Genomic DNA, 23,512 nt, shown 5'->3' on the forward strand with positions numbered 1-23,512 from the left:
ACAAAAAAAGATGTTGTGTCCGACAAAAACTAAAAAATAAATGTCAAAAAAATTCTCTCTCTCTCTCTCTCTCTCTCTCTCTCACACACACACACACACACACACACACACACCTCTCAAAAATTTTTTTTATCACATTCTTTACATTTGTAGGGATTAAGCACAACTGTAATATCCTTGAAATTTTAAAAATGTTGGGCTTTGATTAAAAACTTTGCCATTATTTTTTTTTGTTTTGCAATTTGAACTCATCTTTCAGTATAAATTTTCTAGGGATTAATAAGGAATGATAACACAATAAGTTATTTTTACATTACTCTGAGTTGTAAAGATTTTCTCAAGTACGAATCCTCTCATGCATAAAAGCACTTGAATTATAATAAAAACCTTTGCCATATTCTTTACATTTGTATAACCTTTCCTGTATAAGTATGACTTCCTTGGTGTTGGGTAAGGCCTTCTCTTCCAATAAAAGCTTTACCATATTCCTTACATTTTTATGGGCTCTTTCCAGTATGGATTCCCTGGTGTCTACTAAGGTTTGATCTTACATGAAAAGCTTTGCCACATTCTTTACATTTGTATGGTTTCTCTAGTATGAATTCTCTGGTGCCTAGTAATTTGTGATCTTTGATTAAAAGCTTTGCCACAATCTTTGCATTTGTATGGTTTCTCTGCAGTATGCAATCTCTGGTGCACAATAAGGTTTTGCCTAAAAGTAAAAGCCTTGCAACATTCTTTACATATGTATGGTTTCTCTCCAGTGTGAGTTCTCTTGTGAACATTAAGTTTGGAGAGACCATTGAATGCTTTGCCACATTCTTTACATTTGAATGGTTTCTCTCCAGTGTGAGTTCTCTTGTGAAGAGTAAGGCTGTACGGAACAGTAAAAGCTTTGCCACATTCTTTACATTTATATGGTTTCTCTCCAGTATGAGTTCTCTGATGTTGAGTAAAGTGTGATCTTCGATGAAAACCTTTGCCACATTCTTTACAGTTGTAGGGTTTCTCTGCAGTATGCAATCTCTGGTGCACAATAAGGTTTTGCCTAGCAGTAAAAGCCTTGCCACATTCTTTACATATGTATGGTTTCTCTCCGGTGTGAGTTCTCTTGTGAACATTAAGGATGGACAGAACAGTAAATGCTTTGCCACATTCTTTACATTTGTATGGTTTCTCTCCAGTGTGAGTTCTCTTGTGAACATTAAGGCTGGACAGAACAGTAAATGCTTTGCCACATTCTTTACATTTATATGGTTTCTCTCCAGTATGAGTTCTCTGGTGATGAGTAAAGTGTGATTTTCGATGAAAACCTTTGCCACATTCTTTACATTTATATGGTTTCTCTTCAGTATGAATTCTCTGGTGTTGAGTAAAGTGTGATCTTTGATGAAAAGTTTTGCCACATTCTTTACATTTGTATGGTTTCTCTCCAGTGTGAATTCTCTGGTGTTGAATAATATGTGATCTTTGATTAAAAGTTTTGCCACATTCTTTACAGTTGTATGGTTTCTCTACAGTAAAAATTTTTTGTTGTTTAGTATTACTTGTAGTCTTATTAAAAGCTCCTTCATAATCCTTATATTTATATTTATTTCTTTGAATATGAAAACTTGAATTAATAAATTTTGAGAATGAATTAAAAACATTCTCACTTTTATCTTTATAAAGCTTCTTTAAATGATCACGAAGATGTTTCCTGTGATTTAAAAAAGAATTAAATTTTTATTAGTTATAGAGAATTTGTAGTTTTACAGTAAATATATATATATATATATATATATATATATATATATATATATATTAGGTAGTGACCTGTCTGAAGGTTTAAAAGACTTTTTATAATATAGAAGTCTCTCCAAGTATATATATACATTTAGATTAAAAAGAGTAAGAAATACAAATCATCTCATATTCTTTAAAAGTCTATGCATTGGCACAAGGAGAAACTGTTCATTGCATCCTTCTTTGTAAAGTAACTATCAGATTGAACACAGTAAGAGATTTCTTTTTTACTTTTTAATCTCTAGTCAACAAAAATATTGGTGAATATTACTCAATGTTACATTTTTAAATATACTTGTTACTACCTAAAGAATGAAATAGACGCCAGAGCAAATTTTTCATTTTTTTAGAAAAAGGATATAATTCCAAAAATGCTCTGCACACAATTTAAAGGCCCTTACTGGACCTTAAATTTGAGTGACATATGTGCAGCTGCCCATTATCATCTCAACTGATGCCCCCACCTCCCTGCAATGCCATGTTATCCCTTACACACTAACACCTGCTTTTGGTTGGCAGGGTCCTCTGCAGTTGTGGGGCCAAGGTGGTAGCACCAACATTCTGCAGAAGCCCCCATGAGGCTACATTGTGAGCTGCATCTCAGCTAGGCTTCTCAAATTTTCAGCTAGATTAACTATCACAGTGACTCTTGGTAGAAAAAATTATTGTGGGTAACTAACTCACTGAAATGAGTAGATGACTCTTTTAATTTTTTCAATAAAATTTTTTGGAATATCCAGGTAATTAGTACTAGGGCATCAGCATAATCTAAAGGCCACAGTACTAAGTTTACTCGAGATTTATGTAGGATCCAGAAAGTCTCTGGGCCTGACACTTGAAGAAAATCATTCTGATATGAATAAGTACTTACTCTACCACACTCAAAACCACAAAAAGCACAAATATTTTTGGATTTCATCTTGGAGTCCAGTTGCAATAGAAGATGAGGCAGTGCAAGTCAGATAGGAGTGCTGAAAAATATCAGTGTACTGTGTGTGAAATTAAAAAATTAATTATGGAAGCCATCCAGCAGAAAAATCTGGTATTTGGGAACCCAGAGTGAAAATTTTGCTAGTTTGAGACTGCCCATCACATGTGATATTCTACCTAGCTCTATGTTTAGTACTACAGTGGAGATGGGATGATCTGATGAAACCACATAGCAACATATCCTCACACAGATGGGTGAGTCTTGCCCATATGTCAATTAACCTTTCTGCAGCAGTTTTCCTGTCATTGAAATTGCACTTCTTTCAGGGGCTAGGGTTGTTCCTCAGTAGTAGAGTGCTCGCCTAGTGTGCCTGAGGTACTGAGTTCAATCCTCAGCACCACATAAATGTAAAATAAAGATATTGTGTCCACTTAAATCTTAACAATATGTATTTAAAATAGAAATTACACTTATTTCTTTGATTTATTCTCCCTTAAATAAAAAAATAGTCATTTTCTAGTCATTGTGTTTCAGCTCTAGAAAATCTATCAGGCACTCCATATTTCTGAAAATAATTTCTGGCTCTCTCTCTTATTCCTTTTATAATTATTTCAGACATTAATTTTCTCAGGTGAGTCATCACCTTCTAATCAAGAAAATTCTGTTGCAGGGTGCTTCATGCAACATGACATTTAATGATTCTGCTGATGTATGAGCCTTAAATAGTGTTGAAAGTATACCAAGACTGCTTCCAGGGTCACTAAAATTATAAATAAATATTTATATTAATAATCTGCAGACTTTTATCTAATGCACGCTCATGTACAGATCATTAAAAGTTTCAAAGTACAACTAATTAATCAGTATTTGTTACTGGTTTGATTTCTTTTATTAAAATGCATATTTTCATTCTAAACATATATATAAACCTGAGTAAACTGGTTATGTGTTTCTTTTCCTGAAGGTTATTTTTTAAAATACAGATTCATAATAGCCTGTAAGCTTTGCACATATGTGTATATTTGAAAATCTTGTTTATTGTGACAGGTTTTATACAAAATACTGAATAATAGCAATTGTATTGTTGTAGTTTTGTAATTGAAAATAGTCAGTCTTCTGAGGTGTTATGTAATAACATAACCTGCTGACAGTGAATTTTTATAAATAATCACAATTCATTTGTTTTGTTCATTAAGACAGATTTTTGATCTTCCCTCTCTCCACAATTTCAATTCCTTGTTTAAAACTGAATATAGTTTCCATACCTTTCTTTAATCAATTTTTGCAAAACATATTTTATTTTCTGCTCTTCTGAAAATCCTTGGTTTTGATGAGAAGACATACCTGAAAGAAATTTGAATACCAAATTATTCATTACTACCCTGTGTTGAATATACTCTTCAAATACATAAAACAGAATTGAGGGGGTAGGAATAACCAAAGAATAGTATAATTCAAGGCCATTCTTACTCAAGAAATATATGAGCTTTAAATCAAAATTATGACAAAATTTTAAGAACTTCAAATATTTGGCTGGGATGTGGCTTATGTGGCAGGGGGCTTGCCTGGCAAGCATGAGGCCCTGGGTTCAATCATCAGTCCCACATAAGAGAACTAAAATAAAGATGTTGTGCCTATCTAAAACTAACAAATAAATATTTTTAAAAAAGAACTTCAAAAATCATCTTGAAAAATCAAAGAAAGACAGAGGAGAACAAGACTCAAACTGACTAATGTTACCACAACAATGTTAAATTAAAACCTCCCAGTTCAATTTTTTTCATATTCTGTATCTAACTAAAATGTGTCAGAAATGGGCTGGAAATATAGTTCTGTTGGTATTGTAGTTGCTTCACATGCACAAAGCCCTGGGTTTGATCCCCTGCAAAACACACACACACACACACACACACACACACACTCACATACACAAACCTTTCTATATGTATACTTTTTAAATAACTTGAGACCAGATTTCTTAAGATCCTGAAGCTCATTTCAAAATTACAATTCTAATGACACAGTTTTTAAATGATGCAGTTATATATCATTGCACCTGATCTATTATTGTTTATTTACTAACATCCAAACATTTCCCAAAATTACCATAGTGAAGTATTTCAAAGGGATGTGAAATGGAAAAAAAATTCCAATGACAATAATAGCACATGCAAAAAAAAAAAAAAAAAAAGAAAATTGACTCAAACAAAATACATTGTTATTTGAGAGTAAGGAAATTGAGAATTGTTAATTAAGCAATGCCAAATAACTACTTAAAAAATTTTTAATGAAAGATTTAACAATGAAGAAAATTGAATGAAATTCAAAAAAAAATATCAATAGAAAATGTAGAAATATACTATACATATTTTTAAAGAAACAATGTCTGGTACATTAGAAATGTGTGGAGAAAAAGATATCAAATGCTAGAAAATCAATTAAATGATTTAACATGAAGCATTCATAATCAAAGTTTGAAAACTTTTCAGATTTGTTTTTGATAGGACTAAAAAAATACATTTTATTTACAAAGATACTTATATATGGTTGAGGGTTAATTTCTTAGCAGAAGACATCCAGAATGGAATTGGAGTATATAGTCATGTGTGATGAAAAAAAAAAGAAATCAACCAAGAATACTATAAGATATATAAATGCTCAAGAATTCCCTCACTTTTAGATCTGGTTTAAAAGAAATACTAAACAAAATCCTTCCAATATAATAAACTGGCAAAAAAATTATTATTTGAAAGATTTTGTGGAAAAATCAAAAATATAAATATAAATTTTATTTTACTGAAATTGTGGTAGATAAAATATATAATTCTGCTTATAAAATTTGAAACAATAAATCATGAAATTATCATAAATATCTGTGAATTGGTATAAAGTAGAAAAGCAGCTTGACATCAATAGAAAATCATAACAAGTCATGTAAACACACTGATCTATGAAACACAAGTTAAGGAAGTTTAATTAATAGTTGACAAAACTATAAGACATCAATAAAATTTGCAAAGCTACAGTAGTAAGTTCTTCTTTATCAGGAATTTAAATATAAATAAACAATTATGAAACACTAATCACAACAAAAAAAAAAATGACCAACAGGAGTAAACACAATAATATGGTAACAATGTCAGATCTAAATCAATGGAAGGTTCTCTTTAGATTTATGATCACATATAGACTAAAAAAAGCAAAGAAAGGAATGCTACACTTAAAAATTGCAAAAATGATAATAATATAAGATAATCAGAGAGAAGAAAATATTATATATGGATAAATATAGCCAATCTTTGGACTTATAATAGTAGTAAATACATATGTAACTAATATTTCCCAAACATAGAACAGAAACACCGAAGAAATTCAGTATCATAAAAAGAAACACAGTCATAATAAAAGACATCTATCCCCAAATAATGTAAAAGAATAAAATAGAATTGGAATACTACTCAGGGATTAGAAAACTTCAAAAAATATTATGAACAAATTAGGGTTAATGAGGAAATTTTCTCAGTAGTTTATGGACCATTATCCAATGAAGACTAGTTTAACAACACAAAACAAATTTTAATAGAATTATATGAACATTGAAATCTCTTTCTAACATAATTAGTTGAAAATTAAAAATGTAAGTAATAACTAAAAATTTAAAAATATGAATTCAAAGCCAGTTCCAACAATTTAGCAAGGACATAAGTAACTTAGAAAGAGGTTTCAAGCTAAAATAAAACAAAGGCTGTATGCCAGGAATGATAGCACATGCCGGTAATCCCGGATGTATGGGAGGTAAGACAGGAGGATCTAAAGTTCAATGCCAGCCTCATCAAAAGCAAGAAACTCAAAAAACAGGTTGAGACCAAGTCTCTGAATAAAATACAAAATAGGGCTTCGGATGAGGTTCAGGAGATGAGTGCCCATGACATCAATCCACAGTAACCCAAAAAAGAAGAGCTATGGATTTGGCTCAGAAGTAAAACACCTGTAATACTAAATAAATAAATAAATAAATAAATAAATAAATAAATAAATAAATAAATAAAGTTTGTAAAACAAAACATCGTCTAATAAGTCCATGTAATAATTATCAAATGCCCAATATTATTTTTGCAAAAACAAAGTAAGTTATTTTTTCTAAAGTTGTGTAGTATCCAGGGTACATAATTAATTAACATATTAAAAAATTTTTAAACTGCTTCCTGATATAAAAATAATGAAACTATAATATTAAGCAGTTTTATGTTAACACAAATTTAGATGAACAAGCTACACATAACAAAACTGAGAGTACATCAATAAGACCTCAATTTGATGCTCAAATTAAAACTTATTATAGACCTATGCTTATTATGACAACATTTAATGGAGAAAATGTGGACAGCCAATCAAATGTTCTTTCACATGAGTGCATAAAGGCAATTTGGAATGAAATAGGAAAAGTTTTCAAACTTAGCTGGGTACTGGAGACCACGCCTAAAATTCTAGCAGCTCAAGAGGCTAAGACCAGAGAATTACAAGATCAAAGCCAGCTTCAACAGCACAGTATTATGAAACTCAGTGGGACTCTCTCTCTAAATAAAGTACAAAACTTAGATGTGGATGTGGCTCAGTGGTTGAAGTGTTCCTGAATTATAACCCCAGTGTTCCCTCCAAAAAAAGTTTTCAAGCTTTACAAAGATAAGAAATTATGTAATACCTACAATGATCAACATTTAGCATAGTATGATAAGTGAAATAAGTCATTCTCAAAAAGACAAATACCATATGATTCTACTTATGATATTTCTAATGTACCAAAAAATGAGCCAAAAGGAATGACATCAGGAATGGAAAGATGAGAGCCAAATAAGTACTTTTTTGGGGGAAAATGAATTTTACTTTTACGTGATACAAACTTTTTGGAAATATCCTACAAAATAATTTGAATCAACATTACTGAACAATACATTTAAAACATAGAACGGTAATTTAAAGTAAGTTAATGGTTTTGATGAAAATTATAATTTTATAATATATAAAAGATAAACAAAATTGTGAAAATATTTATAATTAAATGCTAAAATCTTACTCCTAGACAAAATAACAGATTTATCTATATACAGATGATAAACTTTCTAGTAATTCTGGCTATTTGGAAGACTGAAGAAAGGAAATGCAAATTCAGCTTCAATAACTTGGCAGGAATCTTTTCCAAAATCAAAGGGTGCTGGAGATGTAGTTCAGTATTATAACACCCCTGAGTTCACTCCCAAATATACATACATATGTCTATATATGTATTTATATAATAAAATTTAGATGAATTATATGAATAATCACAAGAACAGAGCAAACAATCAAGGCACTATATTCAAATCATAAACAAAACAGGGGCAATATTTATACATGTAAGTAAAAGCATATATAACTTTATTAAAAATGGGCACATGGTTAACATGTGTTTTTATTTCAACATATATTGTCTTCAAGTAAAAAGTCAGGAGAATTTCTATTCAGTTATAACATATATATATATAGTTACTGATGTGAGAAAATCTACTGACCAACAGCTACTCTAAACAGTGGAACTCAAAAAGAGACAAGAATTAGAGAAAACATAATCTACAAAATTCTGATTAACTCTATTACTTTAAAAATTCTTTTTTTAAAGCTTTTGTTGTTATAGATAGACAGAATCCTGTTATTTTGTGTGTCTGTTTTTAAGGAGTACGAAAGATTAAATCCTGTGGCTCACTTGTACAAGAAAAGCCCTCAGCCACTGAGCTACAGCTCCAGCCCCAGAAATCCTTCCTTAAACCACATTTATCAGCTATACTTATATTATATAGTTACTAAAAGCAGATATTGTGAATCATTGCTATTCATTACATAGCAGAAAAAAAATTTCATGGAAAATCCATGTAAGTATTCATAAAAAGCTCTGATAAAAATTGAGTGAATAAATATTTAAATTATAGTAAAGAAACTCTTCTGTGATATTGATATATTACAAAGTTTTAACCTACAGATATTCAGAAATTTGTGCAGATTTTCTAGGGAGTCCCCCAAGATAAATAAACATCTGGCATTATGCAAATCCTCACAGGCATTAGGGAGTACTTTTTAAACTTTAATGTAGGGAGATCACTGGAGAAAAAGAAGTAGATTAAAGAATTGGGAATCATGGTAGACATAGAGGAGGGTATGCTCTTTAATGAATACAAAAGAAAGAAACCTAGGTTTGAAAAATAATTTCTGTTAGATTTTAGCTTCTCAATTAACATTTTAAAATGTGACTTGCTCTTTGACATATGGACATCTTATCTTATACTTTGCTTCAATAATTTCTACACAGTTGGATATAGAGCTACTATCACTTTTCTCTTGAAATTACAAAATTACTCTTTTGAGGAGAAAAAGAATAGCCAAAGATGAGATTGCTGGGAGCCATTAGCCAAGTACGTATGACAATTTCCTTGCCAGCATACCCCATGTTGCTTAGTGGAATGACTCGTGGAAATAGGACATTTTGCAGTGACATTGCATGTAAGGTGACCTTGCTCAAGGACCAAGGCGGATCCGGGTTTAGGGCGGATTAGGGTTTAAGGCTCTGCTTGGATTTAGGGCGTTCCCAGTTTAGGACAATCCAGGTTATTCCTGCTGGGAATAGGGCATATCCTGCTGCTTGAGTTCCCCTTGAGTTCTCATGGGATTCAGACACTATTTTTGAGACAGAAGCCCAGTGGAGGTGGATTTGGGCAGACAACGTGGATTTCCCCAGAACGTGTTTGTAGAAGACCGGTGTGAGATCGGGAATAAAGAATTGCTGTTTGAATCTACAAAGCTGTGAGTGGCTCATGTTTTTGTGCCCAGCCAGACTGCGGCATGAGATGACTTAGAGAAAGCAAGACATGTTTGTTAAAAAACAAAATATGCCTCATTTTGTCATTTTTTTGGTAACTCTGCCTGTTTCTTAATGCTATTCTAATTAGAAAAAAAGAAAAAGAAGATATTATAGAAGATTCTATACAATTATTTTTCTTTTCTTTTTTTCTTTCTTTTGTTTTTTTAAAATGAAAGACTAAAATACATTGAACGATTTTTAATCACCAGATTGTGAGCACTATTTTGCAAATATAGATTAAACATAAAAAGGAAAATTGTGGGGACAAGTGCATGGAGTTCTTCATACGTGGCATACATTAAGGGCGTCTGAGTGGCAGGCCACTCTCCTCTTGCTAGAAATATGAGTGGCAGGCCGCTTAACCTGTAGGCACAGTCCTGGGAATGAGGTCATGTGTTGCAGTCCCTGCACTTGCTCCACAGCAGGCATTGGAAAGCAGAGATGAGAAACTACTTCAAAGCAAGGAACCTCAAAATCTGCAGGAGGAAGACAGATGGAAAATGGTACCTCTAGCCTTCATGGTGCAGAAAGAGGTGATCACAAATAGTTCAAGTGTATCTTCTACAGACAGGCAAAGATTATATTTTATATTCAGTCAATGGCAACTGCCTCATTATGAGGCAATGCCAGAGCCAGCAAAGGACTATGACATTTTGGAAATGATCAGGCCACCAGACAGATCCCAGCAATCATCTTCCAGAAACCCATTCCTGGAGGCCAGAGATCCTTTTGAAAACCTATGAAAGACAAGAGATGAAGTGGCACCCACTTTCTCCACAGAAAAGTCTTAGCTTGGCTTCTCCAGAAATCTTCTCCATGACTGATTTTAGGGCTGTCAGCAAAAGAGTCTCTGGAAAAGAGTTCCATGTAGATAAACATCCTATTTTCATGTTGCTCCCTTTTACTTTGGCCACTGGCCAAAAAGATACCAGCACTCCAAATGCTGGACACGCCCTTACTAGTTTTTACTAGTTTTTCACAAGCATATCCACTATAACAGTTTGTAAAAATGTGCAAACTAGGCTGGCCTTGAGGTGGGGCTTCACAGAGATGTCAACATTTTTAAGATAAGGTAAGACCTGGCAAGGGAGAAAAGAAAGGGAAGAAGAAGCTCTCCCCTTCTCAGGTGTTGTACTTGAAGGCTAACTTGCCCTAAACAGTGAAAAAAACAGCTTTTATGTGAACTTCTTAAGACAGTGAACATCTGAGCCTTTCCCCTTACATTCTGCGTATAAAACTCTGAAACTACCTGAACTTGAGGTTCAGGGGATTGATTGACTGCAGTAAATGCTGTACTCTCTGAACCTGATTGCAGCCAAATAAAACTGTTTCCTGTTATTTACACTGCATTGCCTCATTTATCCCTACATCAAGGTAAGGGAATAAAACCCTTCCCACTCAACATGGCACCCACACCACAGCACCCTGCAACTTGGTATCCACATGCATTGGGTGCCCTGAAAAAGTTAACGATGGACTAAAGAAGATGAGACCCTTGCAGATCAAATACTCAAATCACTTAGTCTTGAACTTAGCTGCCCTCAAGACTGGAAAGACCAAGCCAGAGCATCTCTTGAGCCTGCAACAGTTTTGATTTGTAAGGCATTTTTCTAAGATGAATTTGAACATCAGGGGGATCACAATTATATCACGAATGTTGACCTCCCAGCTAAAAGCTTGCAGGGAGAGGGAATCTAGAGTTCCCTTGTGGTATAGGCTAAAAGCCCACCGAATTATTTCTATCTGGTGTGCCTCTGTGTTCTGAGAGCCTGGAGAAAGTTACCAGTTGGGGGAGGTACGGCTTCTATACATGGCTTAAGGTAGAAAGCCACTGAGGACTTGCCACAGTTTATTGACAGGACAAAGAGGTAAAAGGGAAGGTGTCTCATGAAAGAGGTAGGGCAGCCTTATCCAAGGAATTTATCTGGGATTGACTAAATATGGAACATAGGGCAGCAGTGGCACTGGTATGCAATGACACAATGGATGAATGGATTTTGGCCACCCAGGATATAGGGACAAAAGAAACTCAAGCATCTTTTCAGCCTCAGACATGGCAATGGCATAAAAGCAGGACTAAAAAAGCTTGTAAATAGCTAGTCAGGTACAGCAAAAAAATGTGCATCTTTTCTCCCCATTGGCCCTTTACAACCTGATGGAGTGAATCCCAAAGAGTTAAGATCTAATGTTTTATGGCAAATGGATCTCACCCATTTTTTTTGCTCCTTTGGGAAATTTAATAAATATTAATGTAATTATTGATGTCTATTCAGGCTGTGGAGTCAACACAGCCTCCACAGGAGAAACCACAAAAAGGTCACTTCCCATCTACTTAAATGATTTGGAATCATAAATATCCCCATGTCTATTAAAACAGACAATGGGCCAACCTATACTAGCAAGACATTCAAGCAGTTTGCAATGATTGGCATATACAGCACTTAACTGGGATCCCCTTAAATAGTTAGACTCAAGGCATCGTAGAAAGAACAAACAAGGAATCAAAAAGAATACTACATAACAGAGGGGTAAAATTATACCAAGTCACCTAGTGATTCCTTGAAGAGAATCTTATTTGCTTAAAATTTTTTTCAACTTCAAAATTTTCTATAGAAATAGCAGCCCATAAGCATTGCCCCCTCCCCCACTTGAGGCCCTCCCATCTACCTAAGTTCTCATGGAATGATCCGACAACAAATGCAAAGGATGGTCCTTGGTCCCATCTAACCATGGGTCGCGGGTTTACATATGTTAACAGGAGCCTCACCCCACCTGTGTGCCTGCCAGAAAGTCAAGCCTTGGACTCCCATAGCCATGGACCAAGGAAATTAAGGAACTAACTCTGGAGGAAAAAACTAAAAAACAAAAGACTCAGTAATGGGCTGGGGATGTGGCTCAAGTGGTAGCGCACTCGCCTGGCATGCATGCGGCCCGGGTTCGATCCTCAGCACCACATACAAACAAAGATGTTGTGTACACCGAGACTAAAAAATAAATATTAAAAAAATTCTCTCTGTCTCTCTCTTTCTCTCTCTCTCTCTCTCTCTCTCTCTCTCTCTTTAAAAAAAAAAGACTCAGTAACACAAATGGTCCTCAAGTAAAGTAAACTGGGGTGATATGAATGTCTTGTTGAACAAGCCACCAGATTGCCTTTTTTGCCTGATGGTTACTCCATCCCTGGGCCTATGACAATGGTCCTAGTATGCTAATGCTCACTAGTAACAGTGAAGCCTCTCATGAGGTAAATTGTGCTTTGGTCACTAGGCTACCACCTTTAGCAGTGGCTAATTCTTAAGAGGCTTTACTCAATCTCTTCCCTAATAATTCCAACATTATTTATCCTTAGTTATCCATTAAGGAGATTGCCATACCATGGAATATCAGCATTTCTATACCTACTTTGCCCATTTGTTTCTATGTAGTAGATAATGAGACCTATACTCCAGGCAGTCCCCTCTGTTTTGCTCTTACCACTGAAACTATTGTTCATAAGTATGATAAGTCATATGTTGGGCTATCTCTCACTGAGCTTATAGTTATAGTTAATGCTATCTATACCTATAGATTCCCCCATGGCAAATGTAAGAAACTCTTATGCCAACATGGCCAAAAATACTGTTTGGAAAGCCCCCTTCAGATAATCTTAGCATCCCATGGAATCAATGTGTCACTGCCATATCTTATTTCCTTGATAAGAGGAATTTCTCTCAGGAAGAAAAACATCTGTGCCTGGGCAGGTGCAACCCTGTGCAATGTAACTGATGTGTCCCCAAACCAGATGGGCTACTGCAGCAACTGCTACATGGGACCAGACATTACAAATTTTTATGCAGAAAAACACTATGGTATGATGGATACCACACCAATATTACTAGCTGCTAGACCAATCAAATGGGCAGCAGTCAGTTGGATGAATCAGTCTATATTGAGTTCAGACCCTGACCATGGATTTGCCTTTGTGCCAAACTATATCCATACCCACTATGCACAAGCTTCTGTGATGTCACTCTTTGCCATGCTAATAATCAATAATACTTATGGCATAAATATCACTCTTACAGAGATTCTTTGTGCAGCCAATACATCCTGCTGTTTCACAAATTGCCTAACCCCTGTTATGAAAGCTAAATGTATATTTATCCTCAGAGTGCCCCAAGTAATCTGGCTTTCCGTGAATCTGTCCAGAGAATGAACGAGTCCATGGGACATGGAGATGAAGAATCTTCTGAATGAGACCCACACTGGGCAAGGCTTGCAATTACCTCATCATTGCTGGGATTATTGCCCTGGTAGCCACCATTACCACCACAACTGCTGCCGCTGCTTTGCTCACTCAGAGTATTCAGAATGCTCAGTCTGTAACAATTTGTCTACTCCCACGGCAGTAGTCTTTTCCATTCCAAATGACTTTGTTGCAGTCCCTGCACTTGTTCCATGGCTCCGTGGCTCCATGGACCACTCCTCAATTGGTAGCTGCAAGAACAGTTAGCAGACATTGCATTGGTGTCTGCCTCTAATCTTAGTTACTGCCTGAGTATATATATACATGGTAACTGTACAATAAAATCAGACCTGGTTCCTGCTTGGTCTCCAGAGGTATTGATTAGTGACTCCAGAGCCACACTCTCCTCTACCTTGTTCTGTAGACCTCCACATTGGATGAGAGAGAGTCCACATAGAAAATCTTAAACATTTTCTTTTCTACATCAACAAATTCTCAATCTTCATCATAAAATCAAGAATCTAAAACTTTTTCAAGCAGAATACAAGCTGCCAAAAGACATTCTACAAATTAAATAAATAAATAATGACAGTGAATTAGAAATTCTGAAGGAAGTTTATGCTTACCCACAAAGACCAGGTTTCTACAGACCTCTAACATCACATCACAATATAAAGTCTGCTGATCTGGGTCCAAACATTTCCACTCCTCTTCAGAAAAATCAATGATCACATCCCTGAATGTCAATGGTTCCTAAAATAAAAATGAGTAAATATAGTTCATATCAACTATATTATCATTGACACAGTTTTTTAATATGCACAAGTTCTAATGAGATTTATAAGAGCAGGGTTTCACATAGAAGAGTGACATCAACCATTCAGTATGATACTTTTTATGCATTGCTGGGGATTGAAGTCAAGACTATATGCATGTAAGGCAAGCACTATAACAACTGAGTTATATTCCCAGCCCCAATAATTAGTTATCAGCAGTGGAATTGGTGAATAAATGTGGTATAATGAAACCCAAAGAGCAGAACCTGTGAAGCAAAATTCTGAAGCAAAAAAGGGTAAAGAAAAAAGTTCCAACTTAATTCTAATGTATAAATAAGAGTTGCAATAAGTTATTGCCTATTCAAAAAAGTACATAAAAACTAAAAAATGATACTTGAGATATGCATAGTAAACTTATAAGTAATAAAAAGACTCATAGGACAGTGGTCACCTCTATGTGTACAACATACATGAGATAAATTAGACACACGAAAAATTCTAACAGCCCACATATTACTTAAATGGCAGCCTTCAGAACTGTCTATATTCTTATTATTTAAGCAAGCCTTAAAACAAGTACTTTATATATATTTACTTTTTCAGACTACAATAACACAACTCATTTTAAAATTAATAAACTAAAAATTTTAAATATCAACCTATTATAAAACACTTAGGTATTTGGGCATGCTTAAATTACATGACACAGAGTTATAACAAAAGAAGCAATAAAAAAGCAAATCAAGTGAATACAGTATAAATCCCACAGTTCATAAGAAAACTGACACACAAGGTTAAATATTCCAAGATTTGGTGAACCACATTCATTGTGCAAGTATAACCCCACAAGTCATGAGTGAGAGAATACTAAGAAGGTGAGAAAAATATTCTGAAAGATTCTTGCACTTTACTCGCCTGCCTGAGGGTGTGAAAATAGTCCCTCTTCCAGGGTTTCAATTTTCACCAATGAGCAAACACAGACCTAGAGTTAGTTTAAGGTTCTGATCTCTGATGTCTTTTTTCCTAAAGAGATTTAAAAAAATATATATGGATTTAAACCAGGGGCACTATAACACTGAGTTGCATTTCCAGAAGGTTTGATTTTTTTTAATTGAAATTTGAGACAGTGACTCCCAAGTTGCTTAGTTTCTATCTAAATTACTGAGACTGCACTCAAATTTGCCATCTTTCTTTCTTTCTCATTCTTTCACATTTCTGAGATTAATTACAGGATTCCTATTACTACTAATAAAAATAAAAACAAATATGAAAACTAAAAATAATAGAAAATCATTCTTTTATACATATGGGTGGTTTTTTATTATCATGATATAGTATTCATATCAAATTGTTAGCATAGCCACACTTCTTCCAGAAGCTCTAAATGAGAATCATTCTAGCTTCTAGTGGCTTATGGTAATTTTTTCTGTGGTTATAAACATCTCTTCTCTCCTTGTGGTGATGCAGCCTTCAAAAGCATAAAGAGAGAAAAACTATTTTTTTATTTATACAACATGGTGCGGTCACAACAGGTTACTACATTCAAACACCACAGAATATGATGCACTATAGATGGCAGATACCCAAATGAGATAATGTTTATCCTTCAACAGAGTATTTGAGAGATTACAGAAAAGGAAATGTCATACATAGTGGATGAAAAAAAAAAAAAAAGATGTGACACTTGGCTAGCAGAAAGAAGCAAGACACATTAAAGACCCACAAAAGTGACTGAGATGGATAGAGTGGCATCATACATTGTATCCAGGTGCAGAGCAGAGGACAGAGTTATGTCCATAGAGCAAGACTTATATATTTTTGCCAAGAACCTTAAAAACTCTTCCAATCCTGTGGAATTTTAGATTCTCTCAACTAATACTACTAATACTCTATTCACTCTTTGTGCCTGTTTTGATCATTCTCTAACAATTATTGTGTCTGGTGCTTTCTTGAGTACCAGCAAGAGAGAATCTACATGAATAGGTTTTCTCAGCCACTGAATTTTTAAGATATTTCCCTGTAAATTTTTATGGATTTATATACCTGAAGGCCATTTTTTAAAAATTTAGAAAAATGTACACCCAGAGATTCCAAATAAAACATAAAATGGAGAAAAATATTTGCAGAGTACATATTTAGTGGAAAGTGAATATAACAGAATGAATGAGATATTATTGATAGACCCAACCTGATCTTAAAATTGGGAGCCATCTCACCACAAAGACATGAAAAGATAATTTCGGCTTTAGTATAAATTACTGGAAATTCTGAACCTTCTTGGAATGCATGCCTGTGCCTTGAACTCACACATGCCTGGCTTTCTGACCAGATAGCAGCCCTCTCTGAAACTTTAGTGATGCCTCACAAACCTTCACCTTCCCTGGCCAGAAAATGACCTTCTCTGATGCTCTAATGACCTTCCTAAATTCTGATATGGGGCCAGAAAAAATGTAAACTACCATTTGTGTTATGCTTGTCAGAGTTTTGTTATCTGTAACCCCCATTTGTGTAACTTTCTGGACTATAAAGCTGGGCTGCAGGAAAGCTGCAGCTGCTGTCTTGTTCCTGCAGTTTTGGGTGGGAGAGGCAGCCTGGCCAGTCGATATAATAAACTTGTTCTAATTTGATTTTAATTGGAGTCAATGGTCTTTTCTTGTGTCCTGGTCTAACAGTTATATTTGTGAGGAAAAAAAGACATACCAAAAGAGTAAATCACAGTCAAAATATCTCTAAATACACTTAACAAAAAATAAAATATTCAACTTTTGTAAGAGTTTAAATTCCTACCACTAAGGCAACTTAATACTAAAGCCAATTTACTATGGCATACCCACCAGGAAGGAAAACATAAAATAGAATGGCAAAACATCTAAAAAAGACTAAAAATTACCAACATCTAATGGATTAGAATTGTAAAACCCTTCCGTTGGCCATGTAAAATCTTAGAGACACTTTGGATATTAGTTTGGTAATACCAACATACGCATACATTCTACTCTTTGACACCAAAATATTCTTATAATGTTCAAATAGGTAGCTGCAACTTCTGCTTTCACCAAACTAGACTGCATCTGACACCTCCTATTATCATCCAGGCCCCCTAAGTCATGGCCCTGCAAAACCAAGATTCCAATGGGCCTATGCCCAGTTCCACAATAATTTCAGAGAAAACCATAGAGAAAATGGTATAATTGAGACTCAAAGATCTGAATGAAGAAAGAGTGTAAGAAAAGGTAAACTGAAAAGACAGAAGAAAAAGTGGTTAGGGGTAGGAGAATAGATCTGAGGAGAAAGAAGAAGCTGCTGAGGATGTATAAGGTGCAGAGATGAGAAATTTTGGATCCTAAGTGGGAGAAGATAGGAAATATTGTGACAGCATAATACTTATGCCAGTGTTCTCATTTTTGGAAATTCCTAAAAACCTGGAGTTAATGGTGTAATTAAACAAGTATGCCACACACATGATTCTCTCCTTTTAGAGCTCTAGTAGAATGCCACACAATTTTTTTTTTCTCTAGACTTGTAATTTCTTCCTCTCCAAGTACTGTTCATCCACCTTATATATACTATGACTCTACTTCCTGACCTGGTCTATCTGAGCTTCCTCAGATTTTCTCCAGTAACTCATAACCACAATTGTTCCTTTGACCAATCCCACAAATTTTTATGCTCAGATAATTTCTCATAACTAAACTCCCAATGCCCCAACCCTTATATTCTGAGATGCACCTATGTCTTCTCTTTTCTGGATAACCCTCAAATTTGCTCCACCAACAATGCATCAAGTTGTATGATTGTTGTCAGATTTGTTTTTCTACAAAGTGAGCTTTTACCTAATTCTACCCATTTTTTGTACAATTAAATAAATAAATGATTCTAGTTCTGTTTTCATTTTGTTTTGTTATTCAAAAGAATAATATTTAAAAAAAAAATAGTTGGAAAAAAGAATTGAAGTTCCCATGAGGAAGATTGAAGGATATACTAAAAGTAAAAGGAAATGAAGGTATTTTCTGTAGCATCATTAATGTTCTATTTCTTGATAGAAATAATGATTATGTAGTATGTTCCCTTTGTAATAATTCATTGATCTATATAGTTTCAATGCTGGTCCAGTATTGGCCTTGTTAAATAAGATAAGATTCATTTCATGAAATGTGGTGGGAAACAGTAGAAGAGAAAGGCTATATGATTACACATAATTTTAGAAAAAAAAAGTATGAATGTGGCTGAGTAGTATGGCAAACCTTTCCTCAATCATTCAAAATAATAAAATAATAATAATAAAATAAGGATGAAAAGACAGAAATATCATTATTTGTTTCCAAACTTAAATACTACCTTTAAAAATGGAAAATATTAAAATAAAATATATTTATGATATGATATATTTAAAGGGTACAAATTGAAGTTAGAAATTGGAAAAAACAAATTGCCTCCTCACCTATGAAAAAAAATTCTTCAAATATAAAAAAGGATGGAAGGAGGCTAAGGCAGGATGATTCTAAGTTTAAAGCTAGCCTTATCAACCAAAAACACAGATGCCAATGAAGAGAAGGTAAGAGCTATGCATGGTAGCACATGCCTATGCTCCCAGATGCTTGGATCAATGAGGAATAAGAACTGTGAGTTTGAAGCCAGTCTTAGTAATGTAGCAATTTCCTAAAAAATTAAGTGGGAACCTGTCTTAAAGGAAAACATTAAAAAAGAGCTAAGCATATGATTCAGTGAGGAAATATCTCTGAATTCAATTTTAGTTCTAATAAAAAAAATGGAAGTGAGTTCAATAGCCAGTTTATAAGGAGAAACATAAGGGTTTGATAATCATAAAATAGCTCAATACCTTTAGATATTAGAAAATGGCAAAATCAAAGCACATTGTGAGACAAAATTTAAAAAGTGTCAATAAACACATGGAGCAAATAAATCTTCATGAAATGAAGAGAAAGTAAAATTTTAATTTCTTTGAAAAAACTGGATATTGAAAATACATGATCATTACCTAGCAGAAGAATATGATTATAAAAATTACTTCATATCTGAACCATGATAACATATAAGAAAATGGAAGCATTGGTCAAAACAATTGAAAAATAGAACATGAAGAAAAGACAATGAACATTGAGAAAGATATAAGGAGAAATAGGTGGGTTAAAAAAAAAAGTCCAAAACTCATTTTTATAATAATGTATCCAGTTAAAATTATATTGTGAATCATCAACTAATTTTATGTAGATTTCACATATATATGATATTTTATATACATATATTCAAAAATATGTAGAGTAATACACAAAATATGCAAATAAATATACAAAAGATCATGAAAAAAATTGACCATGCACACCATTTGTGTACATGATAAAAATCATCATTAGCAAGATGTAAAATTCCCCCTAAATATAAAATATAACCCATTAAAGTGTTAGCATATTTTACTTTTAATGAAAGAAGAGATCAGAGCAAAAATTCTAAAATTTATATTAAATGTTTTACACATATTTCACTTCCAAGCTCTGAATTAAATGAGAAAAATATTTTGCAATAATAAAAATCAAGAAAACATAATTGAAAGCAAAATCCAATAGTTAATGTATATGTATATAAAATTTATGTATTTTTAACACAAACTGAAAGGCCAACATAAGTCTAAACATCTCAAGAACAATATTACATGTGAATGAATGACATGGCCAAATGTAAAGAAAGACTGACTTGGAGGCAGAATTCACTAGTGTAGCTTGTGTCTACAATCTACAAGGCCCTGGGGTTAAATCCAGCAACAAAAATAAAAGGAATATCTTAATTGAGAGTGATGTTGGGAATATACAAGAATAGGAGCTTCTTACTCTCTCTCAATCCATAGATATATTTAATACATAGATTATGTTTCAAGTCACTCCAAGGCAAACTATTAAAAAATAGTGGAGAGATTTATATATATGCACAAATGGAAACATACCTGCCAATCGATGATTTTAAAAAGCTATCATAGACTTAGGCTTTAGTCCAGCCTTAGAGTATATGCTGTATAATCGAAATAGAAAGTCCAACAGCATGTGTCACCCTGCAAAGAGTAAGACTGGGACCATATATATGACACTCTAAATAGTTTTTTTGTGTGTGCTTTCAGTCTTAATTTAGTTTTTTCTGAAGATCTACACATTCATAAGTGCTAAGATGATTGAAAAAGTGATAGTTATCTATGTTCAGTATAGGACATCCATGGGCTTTAACTCCTAGGATCAGGAGAAAGAAGTTAAAACTCAAAGAACTTGGTTTATGCCTTTATGAGTGTTGAGCAAACAAAGAGCTCCAATCTCAGTCTTGCCCCTGTAAAAATTCCAGAACTGCCAATTATTTCCAGAATATAAAATTTTCATCACTGAGTGTCTTATCTCTTATTATATTTCATTCAATGGAAGAAACGAATTTCCTCATGTATAATAAAGACTCTGCAATAGAATGGCAAGAGGCTTATGCAGAAGGACCCCAAAGAGAAGGCCAATTAAATCTTCAAACTATGGGAATAAAGTTTACTGATCACATGCAAATCTCCCCTAGATCAAAAACCAGTAATTTTCCATTGATGTGCAAGATTCTTGATGGGCTGCTAAAATCCCAAGCAATAGTGCAGAGAAGGGGTTAATAAGAAAACATGTCTGTTAATCCCCAGGAAATGTTTGCAACACACAATCTCTGTTGCTACATGACACACTGGACCCTGCAATCTTCAATCAGGGATTTGATTTACAAGTCAAACTGTGAACAATTGTATGCAAATCACAACTATTAGAATAGCTTTTATCACCAGGTGTGGTGGTACTTGCCTATAATCCCAGCAGTTCAGGAGAATGAGGCAGGAGGATTGAGAGGAAGCCAGCCTCAGCCACAGCAAGAAACTAAGGAACTAAGTGAGCAGGACTCTAAAGAAAATGAAAAATAGGCTTGGGGATGGGGCTCAGTGTTTGAGTGTCCCTGAGTTAAATCCCTAATTGCCTTTCCCCCCAAAAAAGAGAGAGAACAGATTTTTTCAATAAGCTAATAATAAAAAAGACCCAAGAAACTATAGGTATATAAAAAAGAAAACTCTGTACAATTTTGGAGAGAATACAAGTTTAGGAAATTCATTTTTTTTTTAATTTTAAATGTTGTGTTTTAAATGCTTTAAGTTCTAAAGCATTTAAAATACAACTAACATATAACATGGTTAAGTTAATTCTGGGTATATTAATTCTGGGTTAAATTAATTTGGACCATGATTCTAATTCAAGGAGTTAGAATGAGGAAGTTAAAGAAAAAACTGCATGCCCATTTTTATGTAGCCGTTTTGTCAGTAGTTAAGAAAATAAATAAAGTGTCTTTAAATAAAGGATGTACTAGGAGATTTTTTTAATCTGCAGGATGTATCAGGAGATTTTTTTAAACTGCAGGATAACTTTCACACCAGATTTCAGTCTTCTTTCTCTGTGAAAGACAGGACACAAAGACACAAATACACTCCAAAGTACATAGACATGAGAGCTGTGGATACCTCAGAAACCCCTGAGCTAAGAGAAGGGATGAAAGTGACATGAGGACACATTTTCCTGTCAAGTCTACAATGGGGAGTCCCTACTGAAATACTTTCCAATAAGGTACTTGTATTAATGGGAGAAAAAGAAGGGCCAGGAATGAGCATTGTTTATTACACAGAGTCAAGTGAATCTTTTCTTTTTTTCTCTCATATAAAATACTGTTGAAAAAAGTCTCATAAGCAGTACCATCTAGTGTTGGAAAAAATTAGCTAAAAATAATACATCTATTTGAAATATAATGAGAAACAGTTTATTATTTTGTTGAGTAATAAAGTTGGCATTGAGAATGTGAAAAATAAAATAAATATACAGGATATGTTCTGACACCTGAAAAAAAAATAAAGATAATTTCTAGATCTGTGAATTTGAGGCCCTGCTTCTCAGAAAGTTTTGGAAGGAAAAGCAACTCATTCTCCTATATATCAGCAAAATTTTATGCAGAAAAAATGAAAAAAAAATTACACCTGGATTTGTGATTCTCTTTTGATGATCACAGCAATCATTACCACACAATATGGGGAGGTGTCAGGCTTTCAGAACAAATCTGTCCACTTGAGCTTCAGGCCATGATTGAAGATACCATGAATGAAGAGAACAGAATTTCCAAAATGTCAGCTGCTGATATATTTCTCACTTGATTGGCCAGAGGAGACTTAGAAATGAACTGATCCATAGAAGGATTCATTTTTGCAGTACTAGAGACTTTGCTGAGTAGTTCCCATCTACAAAAACCAGTTCCAGCCACAGCCATTGCTGTTTGAAACTTCTTCCAATTTGTCTGCAATTCCAATCTACAGATGCAGTCTCAAAACTCTGCACAGCCACTATTCTCTTGCTTTCATTGTGCCTTGCATTCTCTCTATAGATTTTGTATCATCTGTGTGGCAGCAGAATCTGGGTTTCCTGAGCATTGATGAGGAAGTCTAGAAATGGATTCCTATGAATGCCAATCCCCAGAGATAAAAACTGGATCATATAGTGGAAGCCACACATTTCATACTTTTTGTATATTGGATTGAAGAGTTCTCACCCAAGAGCCCCTGGTTGGAAAAGTCCTGCCCTCTGAGTCTGAATCCACTAAGCCTACTATCCAAGCGACAGTACATGGCATCAACCCCAGAAATGAATGAGGCCACAATGAATCAGGATTGGCATGTTCTTGGGTGCACTTACTTTTCTTTTAAGGTGATTACATTTGAGTAGAGACAGCAGCTTTTATAAAAATAAGGTTTCTCTAAAGTTTTGGAATCTAGTCTGGCAGTAGGATATTTAAATTTAGCCTTGTATATAGGGTGATATCAACATGTATTATATGCATACATATTGTTAATTATT

The 23,512-nt window shown here is 34.1% G+C and overlaps 1 protein-coding gene across 1 annotated transcript; it reads right to left on the reverse strand.

Annotated features, from left to right (window-relative positions):
- Positions 1 to 497: 497 nt before the first annotated feature.
- Positions 498 to 22,928, reverse strand: LOC143379534 (uncharacterized). The gene is given in 5 exon segments (XM_076832141.1): positions 498 to 594; positions 596 to 1,699; positions 13,939 to 14,078; positions 14,479 to 14,580; positions 22,812 to 22,928. Coding segments are annotated over 5 exon segments (1,560 nt in total).
- Positions 22,929 to 23,512: the final 584 nt, after the last annotated feature.

This window comes from Callospermophilus lateralis, chromosome 13, assembly GCF_048772815.1.
Source record: "Callospermophilus lateralis isolate mCalLat2 chromosome 13, mCalLat2.hap1, whole genome shotgun sequence".
Classification (NCBI taxonomy): Eukaryota; Metazoa; Chordata; class Mammalia; order Rodentia; family Sciuridae; genus Callospermophilus; species Callospermophilus lateralis.